Source organism: Lycorma delicatula, chromosome 13, assembly GCF_047948215.1.
Source record: "Lycorma delicatula isolate Av1 chromosome 13, ASM4794821v1, whole genome shotgun sequence".
Taxonomy (NCBI): Eukaryota; Metazoa; Arthropoda; class Insecta; order Hemiptera; family Fulgoridae; genus Lycorma; species Lycorma delicatula.
This window is the reverse complement of record NC_134467.1, coordinates 41,893,037-41,904,475: the sequence shown is the minus strand read 5'-3', so window position 1 is coordinate 41,904,475 and position 11,439 is coordinate 41,893,037. Positions and strand designations below refer to the sequence as shown.

The 11,439-nt window shown below is 28.8% G+C and overlaps 1 protein-coding gene across 4 annotated transcripts in view; it reads right to left on the bottom strand.

Moving 5' to 3' along the window:
* Positions 1 to 724: 724 nt before the first annotated feature.
* LOC142333931 (uncharacterized) overlaps positions 725 to 11,439 on the bottom strand; it is a 31,441-nt gene continuing 20,726 nt past the window's right edge. For all 4 annotated transcript variants that reach the window (XM_075381554.1, XM_075381553.1, XM_075381555.1 and 1 more), the window contains one exon: positions 725 to 2,826. In XM_075381554.1, coding sequence (XP_075237669.1) covers positions 1,864 to 2,826 — 963 coding nt within the window. In that variant the 3' untranslated portion in view covers positions 725 to 1,863. The remainder of the gene's footprint in view (positions 2,827 to 11,439) is intronic.

The window sequence follows — 11,439 nt, the reverse complement described above, 5'->3', positions numbered from 1 at the left end:
TTTTTTTAACGAATGCAACTCTGAAATCTTTGTTTCCTTCTTTATTTACACTATTGTGTGTTTCATTAAAGATGTTCCACTTAATTTAAACCAATTTATATATAACTTTTTAAATAAACTGAATGAAAAGCTTATATAAGGTAATATTTATAGATATTTGTGTGTGTGTTTGTGTTAGTACATATTTGAACTGGTATGTGAAAAAATTTAATTAACCTTTAATTTTTTAACAGTGTAAATGTTTTATTTTTATGACTGAATACTAAATTCTGTTTTATTACCTTTTTCTTAAAATTTGTATATATTTTTTTCAATTCACCGAATACTGTTATAGCTGTAAGTGCTCTTACAAAATTGGCTGAAAGCATTACGCTGCAAAAATAGAAATGTTAACAATAATTGTAGGGAAAAAAAACAGGATTTATACATTTCCTATGAAAAACCAAATGTTTGACAAACATTAAAAATAAACCAAAACCTCTAAAAACTATCATAATAGAATTAAATAAATTAATTCGTAAAAAAAAATTCTTAATATAAATCTCTTAAAATATACACCAAAAAGTTTCTTAAAGAAATGTAACAAAGTATTTTTTTTTAAATTCTTAATTTTTTAGTAAGAGTTTTACCTCAAAAAGGTAAAAATCTTACTAAAAAAATTTTTTTTAAATATTTTCTGACAGTATATACTTTCAAAAAATATTTTGTAAATTTTCAAGTATCAAATCATATTTGCAAAGTTGTAACTTAAAAGTAGTAGAGATGCAGAGAGAATTTTGGAACACGGTGAGTGACCTAGCATCAAGTCTCTGCCTATTGTTTAGGTTTGCAGCTCACTGTGAACAGAATTTATTTGAGAACGTAACAGAACCATTATAATTTGTAATTTGTATTCCAAAATGTTAATTTTTGTTTATTTTCAAGGTTATCGAACATTTTTAATTATGAATGTTAGTGCAACAGAAAAAAATAAAAACAATCCACAACCAGGAGATAACAATAAAAGAAGACGTTTTTAAAGAAACTAATGTCTGAGAGAAGCAGTCATTTTTTTACAAGTATGTTGTTAAAAAATTAATAACTAATAAAGATTTTGAGGTCAATGTTGATAATAGGCACAGGTATCAGATATACGCTTCTTGTTTAGTTTTAATATTTGAAAACAATAATACTAAAATGTAACAAACGTGATGTGAAGTAAACTTTATACAAAATCAGAACAAAGCTTTAGAATCATTCAAGATCAGTGGTTTTTTTTGAAAATGCATTTGAGATAAGCATGTCAAAAACAACTCTCACTTATGAACTTTACACACATACATTGTGTGTCCACCACTTTTTCTGAACTGGTGGAATTCCTCAGCACATAACAATTATCTGATTGGCAGGGTTCTGGGATTAAAATGTTCATAAACGTCATCCACATATTATAAACTAGAGTAATATATAAATCTAAATTTTTTAAAGTAGTTTATAGCCTAGGCCGGCCTCTTTAGTGAGAGTTCTAGTGTCTCAACCTTTAATCCGGATGTCCTGGATTCAAATCCTGGTCAGGTATGATATTTCTCACATTCTACAAAATTGTTATTTCATCTCATCCTCTGATGCAATATCTAATGGTGGTATTACATCAATGAATATGGTGGTATAAAAATACGAAAAATGTCATGTTAAATTATAAACATTACATAAATTTATATTTGTTTAAATTAATTATGTACCGTTGAAAGAATGCTATTAATTTTTTCTCCTTAATCAAATTTTTTAATCTAAGAATTTTAATAGTCATAAGGATTCTCTAATATGGATATTATTTAGATTCCTTTTTAAAGTAAAACTGTCATTAAAGAGGTTTGACAAACGTTACAAGCAATTTTTCCTTTTGGTGTGTACATTAATATGCTTTTTTAAATTACAAAGATGATTAAAAACCTTTTGGCAGATGTTACAAACATAATTTTTCTCTTTTGTATGAACATTTAAATGCGATTTTAAAGAAAAACTTCGATTAAAAGACCTCTGACAGTAGTTGCAAACATAATTTTTCTCTTTTGTATGAATATTAAGATGCGCCTTTAAACTAGATGAACAATTCAAAACCTTTTGGCAAAAATTACAAACGTAATTCTTTTCTTTTGTATGAATATTAAGATGTTTCTTTAAACAAGAAGCACGACTCAAAACCTTTTGGCAGACGTTACAAACATAATTTTTCTCTTTCGTATGAATATTAAGATGTATTTTTAAATTAGAAAGTTGATAAAAAACCTTTTGGCAGAAGTTACAAACAAAATTTTTCTCTTTTGTGTGAATATTAATATGTCTCTTTAAATTGTTTTTTTGATTAAATGACTTTTGACAAATGTTACAAATATAACTTTTTTCGTTGGTATGAATATTTAAATGCGATTTTAAAGTAGAACTTTGATTAAAACACTTCTGACAAAAGTTACAAATATAATTTTTCTCTTCATTACGCGTAATAAGATGGGTTTTTGAATCATTATCTTGAATAAGAGACTTTTCAGAAATGTTTTTTTTTTTCTTTTTACCATGAAAGTTATTACGTCTCTTTAAATAACATTTACATCCGACTAATTCATTGCAATATTCACAAACCGATTTCTTTTCTTTCTGTATAGGTAACTTGTTTTCACTACTTATATTCTCGACTAAATTTTCTTCTGTCGTTACAGCACCATATGCACAATTACATTCAATGGAATTTTTTTTTATAATTCCATCATGCACAGAATTATTTACACATCTCTTGCATGTAATACAATTCTTCATACTTCCCTTGATGGTTCCTTCATCGATAGTAACCTGTAAAATTAAAAATAACTAATAATTACAATCGCAAATGAAAGGGACAAAACGAAAAAATCAAATCATTGATTTTTTCGTTTTTTCGTCAACTGATGATGGCATCATCAGTTTGTTTTATTCATGGAGCACACGTACCTTGACATACTTGTAAACAATGTTGTTCCTCAGATTTCTGCAAAATACAGTTTCCAACAAGATGGTGCTCAACCACACTTTTATTGAGATGTTCCTGAAAAATGCTACCGGATTTTGGAACAGACGAGAGTTCAAACTGCATGGCAACCTATCTATCTTTTTCCTGTTTAGCCTCCGGTAACTACCGTTTAGATAATTCTTCAGAGGATGAATGAGGATGATATGTATGAGTGTAAATGAAGTGTAGTCTTGTACATTCTCAGTTCGACCGTACCTGAGATGTGTGGTTAATTGAAACCCAACCACCAAAGAACACCGGTATCCACGATCTAGTATTCAAATCCATGTAAAAATATCTGGCTTTACTAGGACTTGAACGCTGTAACTCTCGACTTCCAAATCAACCGATTTGGGAAGACGCGTTAACCACTAGACCAACCCGGTGGGTTAACTGCATGGCAACCTAGATCTCACAGATATCACTCACTCTTTTAGACTTTTTTGCTCGGGTTTTATTACGAGAAAAGTTTGAGATCTGGATGATTTAAAACAAAAAATTGCTGAAGGACCTGCAATATGGTTTAATAATGCTGCAGATGCTCCTAAACACCTACCAAGAGTTACATTATCATCCAGATGTCTGCCAAGCTACAAAAGGTGCATACATTTAAGTTGAATAACCTATACTAAAATATGGAGACTTGCTGTTTATTTTTTTAAAAAAATTATTAAATTACATAACCTGGTTCTCTTAATATAAGCTGTACACTCTCATACTGTACAATTACTTACTCTTAGACCAGACACCATATAGATATAAAATCTAGTATATATATAAAATGTTTTTAAATATTATTAATGACAATTTTTACGAAATAACAGTAAAAAGATAAAATTTAATGTTTTAATGTAAACAGGTGAAGAATTATTAAAAAATATCACTGAAGATCGGCTTAGGCCTGAAAACATTTTAAGCATAAAAAAAGTAAAGGTAAGAGTGTTCCCTAATTCTGTATTTTGCAGAGACTGAAAAAAATATATGATATATTTAATTTTTTTTAAATCAATTCTTTTAAGAATCATACTTCTCTGTACTACATACAAATATATTTCTTTTAATAGATCAACCAAAGTACAGAATAAATAAAGTAGGATGACTTACCTTATTCCACTATATATGCAGGAGAACTTTCATGATTTACTCGCATCAGCTGCATTATACATTCATCTCAAATTACATTACAAACTTAGTAAAATATAATAACACATCATGCACTTATTTATTTTATTTAAAATTTAAAACCTTTATTCTTTTTACTTTAAACTTCTATTCAGTTAATAAAAAAATAAAACAAAATTTAAAAATATGAAAAATTAATTAAAATTAAAAATTAAATTATAAAAATATGATGTCAAGGCATAAAGTCAAATTAAAATAATTTTAAGTAAAGTAATCATGCATGTTGCCCATCTAACTGAACTTACTTTACTATACTGATTGAAATATATTAACTTATGCATCACTACCAAAATAGACAGTGGAGCTATCTACTGCAGCTTTCAAAATACTGTCATGCTCATATTCTGTCTGATGGTTGATCATATTAAATTTATTTTTATGTATATATATATATATAATATATATACATAAAATCAATCATTCATCCATTACATAAAAAAGGGGATAAAACTAATCCAGAAAACTACAGAGGCATATCTCTCCTGGATTGCACATACAAAATCCTGTCGAGAATCATATACAACCGATGCAAAGACCAACATGAACTGGGACTTGGGGAATACCAAGGGGGATTTAGGCCATGGAGAGGTTGCCCGGAGCAAATAATATCCCTAAAACTTATGATGGACTTATATAAAAGACGGAAAAAACAACTAATAATCACCTTCGTCGACTTTAAAAGGGCCTATGATTGTATACACCGACCATCCATGCTGAATATTCTGAGAAACCTGGGCCTTCACCCTAAACTCGTAAACATGATAAAATTAACTTTAACCAATACCCACTCCAGAGTGAAATTCAGAGGTGAACTCTCTCAACCCTTCTACATAAAAACTGGATTGAGGCAAGGAGACGGCCTATCACCACTTCTTTTTAACTGCGCCCTCGAATTTGTCATGAGAAAATGGTATGAAATAAATCCCAAAAATATAAAAATGGGTACTAAGAAAAACTCCATCGCACTAAATTGCCTAGGATTTGCAGATGACCTCGCTCTTTTAGCAAATAATATTGAAGAAGCCAAAACACAAATCATGAGCCTTCAAAACCTAGCACAAAAGATAGGGCTTCATATCTCTTTCGAAAAAACTGAACTAATGGCCATAGATCCTCTGGTAATAGAGCGCATTACGGTAAACAATCAGAAAATTAAAATAGTAAAACAATTTAAATATCTAGGGGAAATAATAACTTATAATTTAAATGAAAAAGTGACATGGCAAAACAGGACAAATAAAATGATTAAATCCCAAAAATTAACTCGGTCAACATATAACAAAAAATGCCTTTCTGCTAAAACAAAACTTAAACATTATAAAACTGTAGTACAGCCAGAAGTCACCCACGGAAGCGAGACCCTTTTCAAAATCACTCAGAAAAGCCGAATTGAAAAAATTCTGAAAATAGAGAGGAGAATTGTCAAAACGTGTATCGATAAAAAACACCAAAAAGAAGGCCAATGGTGGATTGTGCCAAAGGAGGTGGTGTATCGAGAAATAGAGGCTGTTACTGATACTATGCGGAAAAAAAGAATCTGTTTCTTTGGTCATCTCGTAAGGACACCGAAAACAAGACTGTCAAGAAATATCATTGAAAAGCTCTGGTTCCAAAAGCTAGAAGTAGGATGGATCAAAGAAATTAGAGAAGATATGAAAGAATTGGGAATTTCCCTGACCGACCTACAGAATAAAACTGGAAAAATTACAAAGCTAAAAGACAAAAGCATTAGATTTAAACAAAAGACAGACAAACGACAAAATACAACGAAGAGGGTGTTTACGGATGAAGAAAAGAAAGCAAGATCTGAACGGATGAAGAAATACTGGGCAGCTCGGAAGAGTAAAATAACACGCTTTTCTCAGACAAGATCAACTAAAATTGACTTAAGTGGTCCCATTTTGGCCATAAAAGCATAATAATAATAATACATATATATATATATATATATATATATATAGAGTATCTTTCTAAAATGTCAAATCCCTTACTATTTGTAATCATATTATATTTTTTTTAATTTCCAGTATTTTTAACTTTGTCCTAATATCAGATAATACTGTATGTTTATTCTAAATCAGATAGATGATCAGACACATTAGAGAAACCCAGTTTACCTTTTTTATAATTTCTAAAATATTCTTAGACCAATTAAGGCTAAGAAGCCTTAAATGATCTAGTGGTCTTTCATATATAAATATGGTCAAAACCATTACAGCCAATTTTATAAATACGACTCAAATTATATAAATCAGATAATCATGTTTATTACGTATTGGGTGTTTTATTATGTGGTTATTTGTCTGGTACGCGAGTTTAAATTTATTACTATCATAAGTATTTGTGATATGTTAACTATTTTATCAGTATATACATATTTTAAATATAGACTGTCAACTTTTTGTGTACTGTTTAATGTTATTAAATGTGTATTACTTTTAATTTTTAACATTATTTATTATATATATTATCTACTAAAAAATTATCATAACCATTATATACGGCAATTTGTTTTATAACACCTATTTCTTTATTTAATTTACTTTTATTTTCATTATACTTTGCAAAATTAATTGCTCTATTCACCATGCTTGAGTAAGTACTAATTTTGTGTGACGATGGCTGATTTGAAGATTTATGTATAGTGGTTTTGTTAGATATGGGTTTCCTATATACTGAAGTTATACATTGATTATTTTCATTATTAATTTCAATATTAAAATCTAAATAATTTATTTTTTTATTATCAATTTTAAAGGTAAATTTCAATCCACTATAATAGGAATTTAATTTGTTCAATAGAATAAATGCTCGTTAAATATAACTGGATTATACACTACAAAAATATCATCAGTATATCTAGTCCATAATAAAATATCACGCATATGAGTTATCCTGTAAACAACTTTACTTTCAAACGCCTGTAAATAAACCTCATAAAATATAGATGACAAAGGAAAACCCATCAGTAGCGTTTTCCTGGATGTAATATTTGTCATCAAATTTAAAATAATTCTGTTTGCATATATTTCTTGTAATAACAATAATATTTTCAACAAATAAGGGATCCTCATGATTTTGTATTAATTTATTTTTTATTATGATAATAGTGTTTTCTATGGGTACACTAGGATACATATTACAAATATCACAGCTAACCATCTTAGTTTTATCACTAATTATTAAGTTTTTTAATTTATTTACTAATTTGTATCTATTTTTTACATTATATTTATAACCTAAATTTATTTGGTTTCAAAGTATTCTATAAATTATTTTTGAGACAATGTAAGAAGCAGCGGTAATAAAGGTTACATAGGTACACCTGGTTTGTGAATTTTTCATAGTCCAGTTAATATAGGAGGTGCACATGGTTCATAAGGGTACAACATAGTGTGATATATTAAATTATTTTTACGATTGAAAATGTTACATGAGGTATTATTTTATCATTAAACGTTTAGTAATTTTTAGAAATTTTTTAGTAGGGTCCTTTCCTTTCTTTCCTTTTCCTGTTTAGCCTCCGATAATTACTTTTCAGATAATACTTCAGAGGAGGAATGATGATGATATGTATGAGTGTAAATGAAGTGTAGTCTAGTACAGTCTCAGTTCGACCATTCCTGAGATGTGTGGTTAATTGAAACCCAACCACCAAAGAACACTGGTGTCTAGTATTCAAATAGTGGAATAAGCTAAGTTATCCTACTTCATTTATTCTGTACTTTGGTGATCTAATAAAATAAATAAATAAATATATATATATACTATGATGATCTAGTATTCAAATCCGTGTAAAAATAACTGACTTTACTAGGACTTGAAAGCTGGAAGTATCGACTTTCAAATCAGCTGATTTGGGAAGAAATGTTCACCGCTAGACCAAACCGGTGGGTTAGTAGGGTCCTTTATTACCTTGAAATCATTCTCCATTATATATTGTTCCATCAAATTTTTATGTTTATCAAAATATATGGTGATCGGCATATTAGTTTTATCTGATTTCAAAATGATATTATTATTATTAATTTTTCATATTTTTAAATTTTGTTTTAATTTCTAATTTAACTGAATAAAAGTTTAAAATAAAATAAATAAATGCATGATGATATTACATTTTATGAAGTTTGTAATGCAATCTGAAATGAACATATAATACAGCTGATGATGCGAGTAAATTGTGAAAGCGCTCCTGAATATATAGTGGAATAAGCTAAGTCATCCTAGTTTATTTATTCTGTACTTTGGTGAACTAATAAAATATATATATATATACTATGATCAAACTAAGAAAATATTATTTATAATAAATAATAATATAATTTTATATATAATATAATAATATAATAATAATATATAATATATAATAATAATATAATTTTATAATATATATATATATACTATGATCAAACTAAGAAAATATTATTTATAATAAATAATAATATAATTTTTCTCCCTATATGAATCATGAGACCTTGCCAATGGTGAGTGCTCCGTGATACAGAGTAGCTGCACCAATGGTGCAACCATATTGGAGAGGTATCTGTTGAGAAGCAGACAAAGGAATGATTCATGAAAGAGGGTAGCAGCTCTTTCAGTAGTTACGAACATAGGTCAGGAGGACTTAAATGGCCATAACAACATTACTCAATCTTTTGAGTACTGCGTAGCTTAAAGCAATGAAAAACTACAGCTGCTTTTTTTCTAAGAAAATATAATTCTCTACATTTTCATGTAACAAAGATGGAGGTGCCTTCCTAGGTAAAATATCCCAGAGATAAACTAGTCCCCCATTCGGATCTCCAGGTGGGGACTACGAAGGAAGGGGTCACCAGAAAATTAAAAAATAACATTCTACGAGTCTGAGTGTGAAATGTTACAAGTCTAAAAAAGGTTGTTAGATTATAAAATTTACAGAGGGAAATGGATAGGTTAAATGTAGATGCAGTAGGAATTAGCGAGGTTCAATGAGAAGAGGAAAACGACTTTTGGTCAGGTGATTTTAGAATAATTAACTCAGCTTCAAATAAAGGGCAGGCAGGAGTAAATTTTGTAATGAACAAGAAGATAAAGAAGAGAGTAGAGTATTTCAAAATGCATAGTGATAGAATCATTGCAGTAAGGATAAAATCAAAACCTAAGCCGATTATTGTTAACGTCTACATGCCTACAAGTGCCCATGATGATGATAAGGTACAGTATGTATACGAAGAAATTGACGAAGCAATTAAACATATAAAAGGGGATGAAAATTTAATAATAGTTGGAGATTGGAATGCAAGCATTGGAAAAGGCAAGGAAGGAAATATTGTGAGTGAATACAGGCTGGGCAAAAGGAATGAAGAGGGGACTGACTTATAGAGTTTTGCACAAAGTATAATTTAGTAATTGCCAACACCCAGTTTAAAAATCATAGAAGAATATACACATGGAAAAAGCCAGGTGATTCTGCAACGTATCAATCAGATAGATTATATCATGGTTAAGCAAGGATTTAGAAATCAACTCGTCGACTGCAAAGCTTATCCTGTAGCAGACATTGATAGCAACCATAATTTAGTGGTAATAAAATGTAGACTGTGGTTTAAAAACTTGAAGAAAAGGTGCCAGATGAATCGGTACAATTTAGAGAAACTTGAGGAAGAGGAGGTAAAGAAGATTATTGAGGAGGATATCGCAAGAGGTCTGAGTAAAAAGATAAGGTAGAAAATAAAGAAGAATGGGAGAATGTTAAAAAGGAAATTCTTAAATCAGCAGAAGCAAACTTAGGCAGAACAAAGAGAACTGGTAGAAAACCTTGGATATCAGAGGATATATTGCAGCTGATGCATGAACATAGAGAATATAAGGATGCTAGTGATGAAGAAAGTAAAAGGAACTATTGACAATTAAGAAATACTATAAACAGAAAGTGCAAACTAGTGAAAGAGTGGAAAGAGAAATGATCATTGGTAAGATAGACGGAGCATACAGGAAAGTTAGGAAACTTTTAGGGCACATAAAAACTAAAGAGAGGATACTGGTGTACTTTGGTTGTTTGGATTCAGTCAACCACATGTCTCAGGTCCCAGCCTGTACAAGACTACTCTTTGTTTACATATCATCGTCATTTAATTGAGCCATGGTGAACTAAATTACTATGATGATAACAGAAGGATGTAAATATGCATATCTATTTATATTTTTCTAAAAATAATAAAATAGATATCAAAAAACATAAAAAAATGTCTGCAGAAGACATGTGTATTTCTGCTAAACCAATACATCTTATTTCTGCTACAATTATATATAGCAGAGTGAACAAAAAACTCCTTACTGAAATATATGAGTGGATAATGACAAATAATGTATATGAATTACTATTCTAAACATGTTTTTTCATCCTGTGTAAATTACACATAATTAGTTAATTTTGTCTAATCCAATCATAATGTTTTGGTTTTTTATATAAAATCCTGTAACAGAGTTAATCAACACTAAGGAAGGCAAAGTTATTAAGGGTAAATTTATAATTATAGTCATAATATTAATATTACTAAGATTATTTTGCATTTTTTTGTATTATTTAAGTTGTTACAAAATAGTGTTAACAACAAAACAGATATAACACTATTCATTTTACTCCAATTTATGCAATATACTAAGCATAAAAGTATACAAGAATATAAACATTATTTACATCACCTTCATATTCTTGTATCTTCTACATTATTACTAAAACTAGAATGTTGAATTTTAATGCACGATTTCAGGTATTATTATGTTTAATTATTTTGTCATTTTTCTAAGTTAATAAGTTTAAATTTTAACTGATCTCTGTCTTTAACAATTAATTTTTATTTGTTTTTAAGAACTTGCATTTATTTATTTAGAAATACTTAGTGACTACTGTTTATTTAAAAATAATTTTGATTTTTATATTCCCTTTATAGAAATATTGTATGAAGTGTTTCATGCTTGGACATAAGTTATCCTTTGCATATTACGTTTCCTAATTATATACTGTAATTCTTTTTTTTTTTATTTTACATTTTGTACAAGGGAAATAAAGGTTTACTCATTCATTCATATACGATACAAATAATCACATTACCCTAAAAATCGCTAGCAAATAATTTTTTATGAAAACAGTTTATACGTATTTATGAATTTAGGCAATCAGATCAAAATCACACAATAACAACATACATTCCTATTTGCCAATTCACAGAGATGTTACTATATTTCAATTTAAA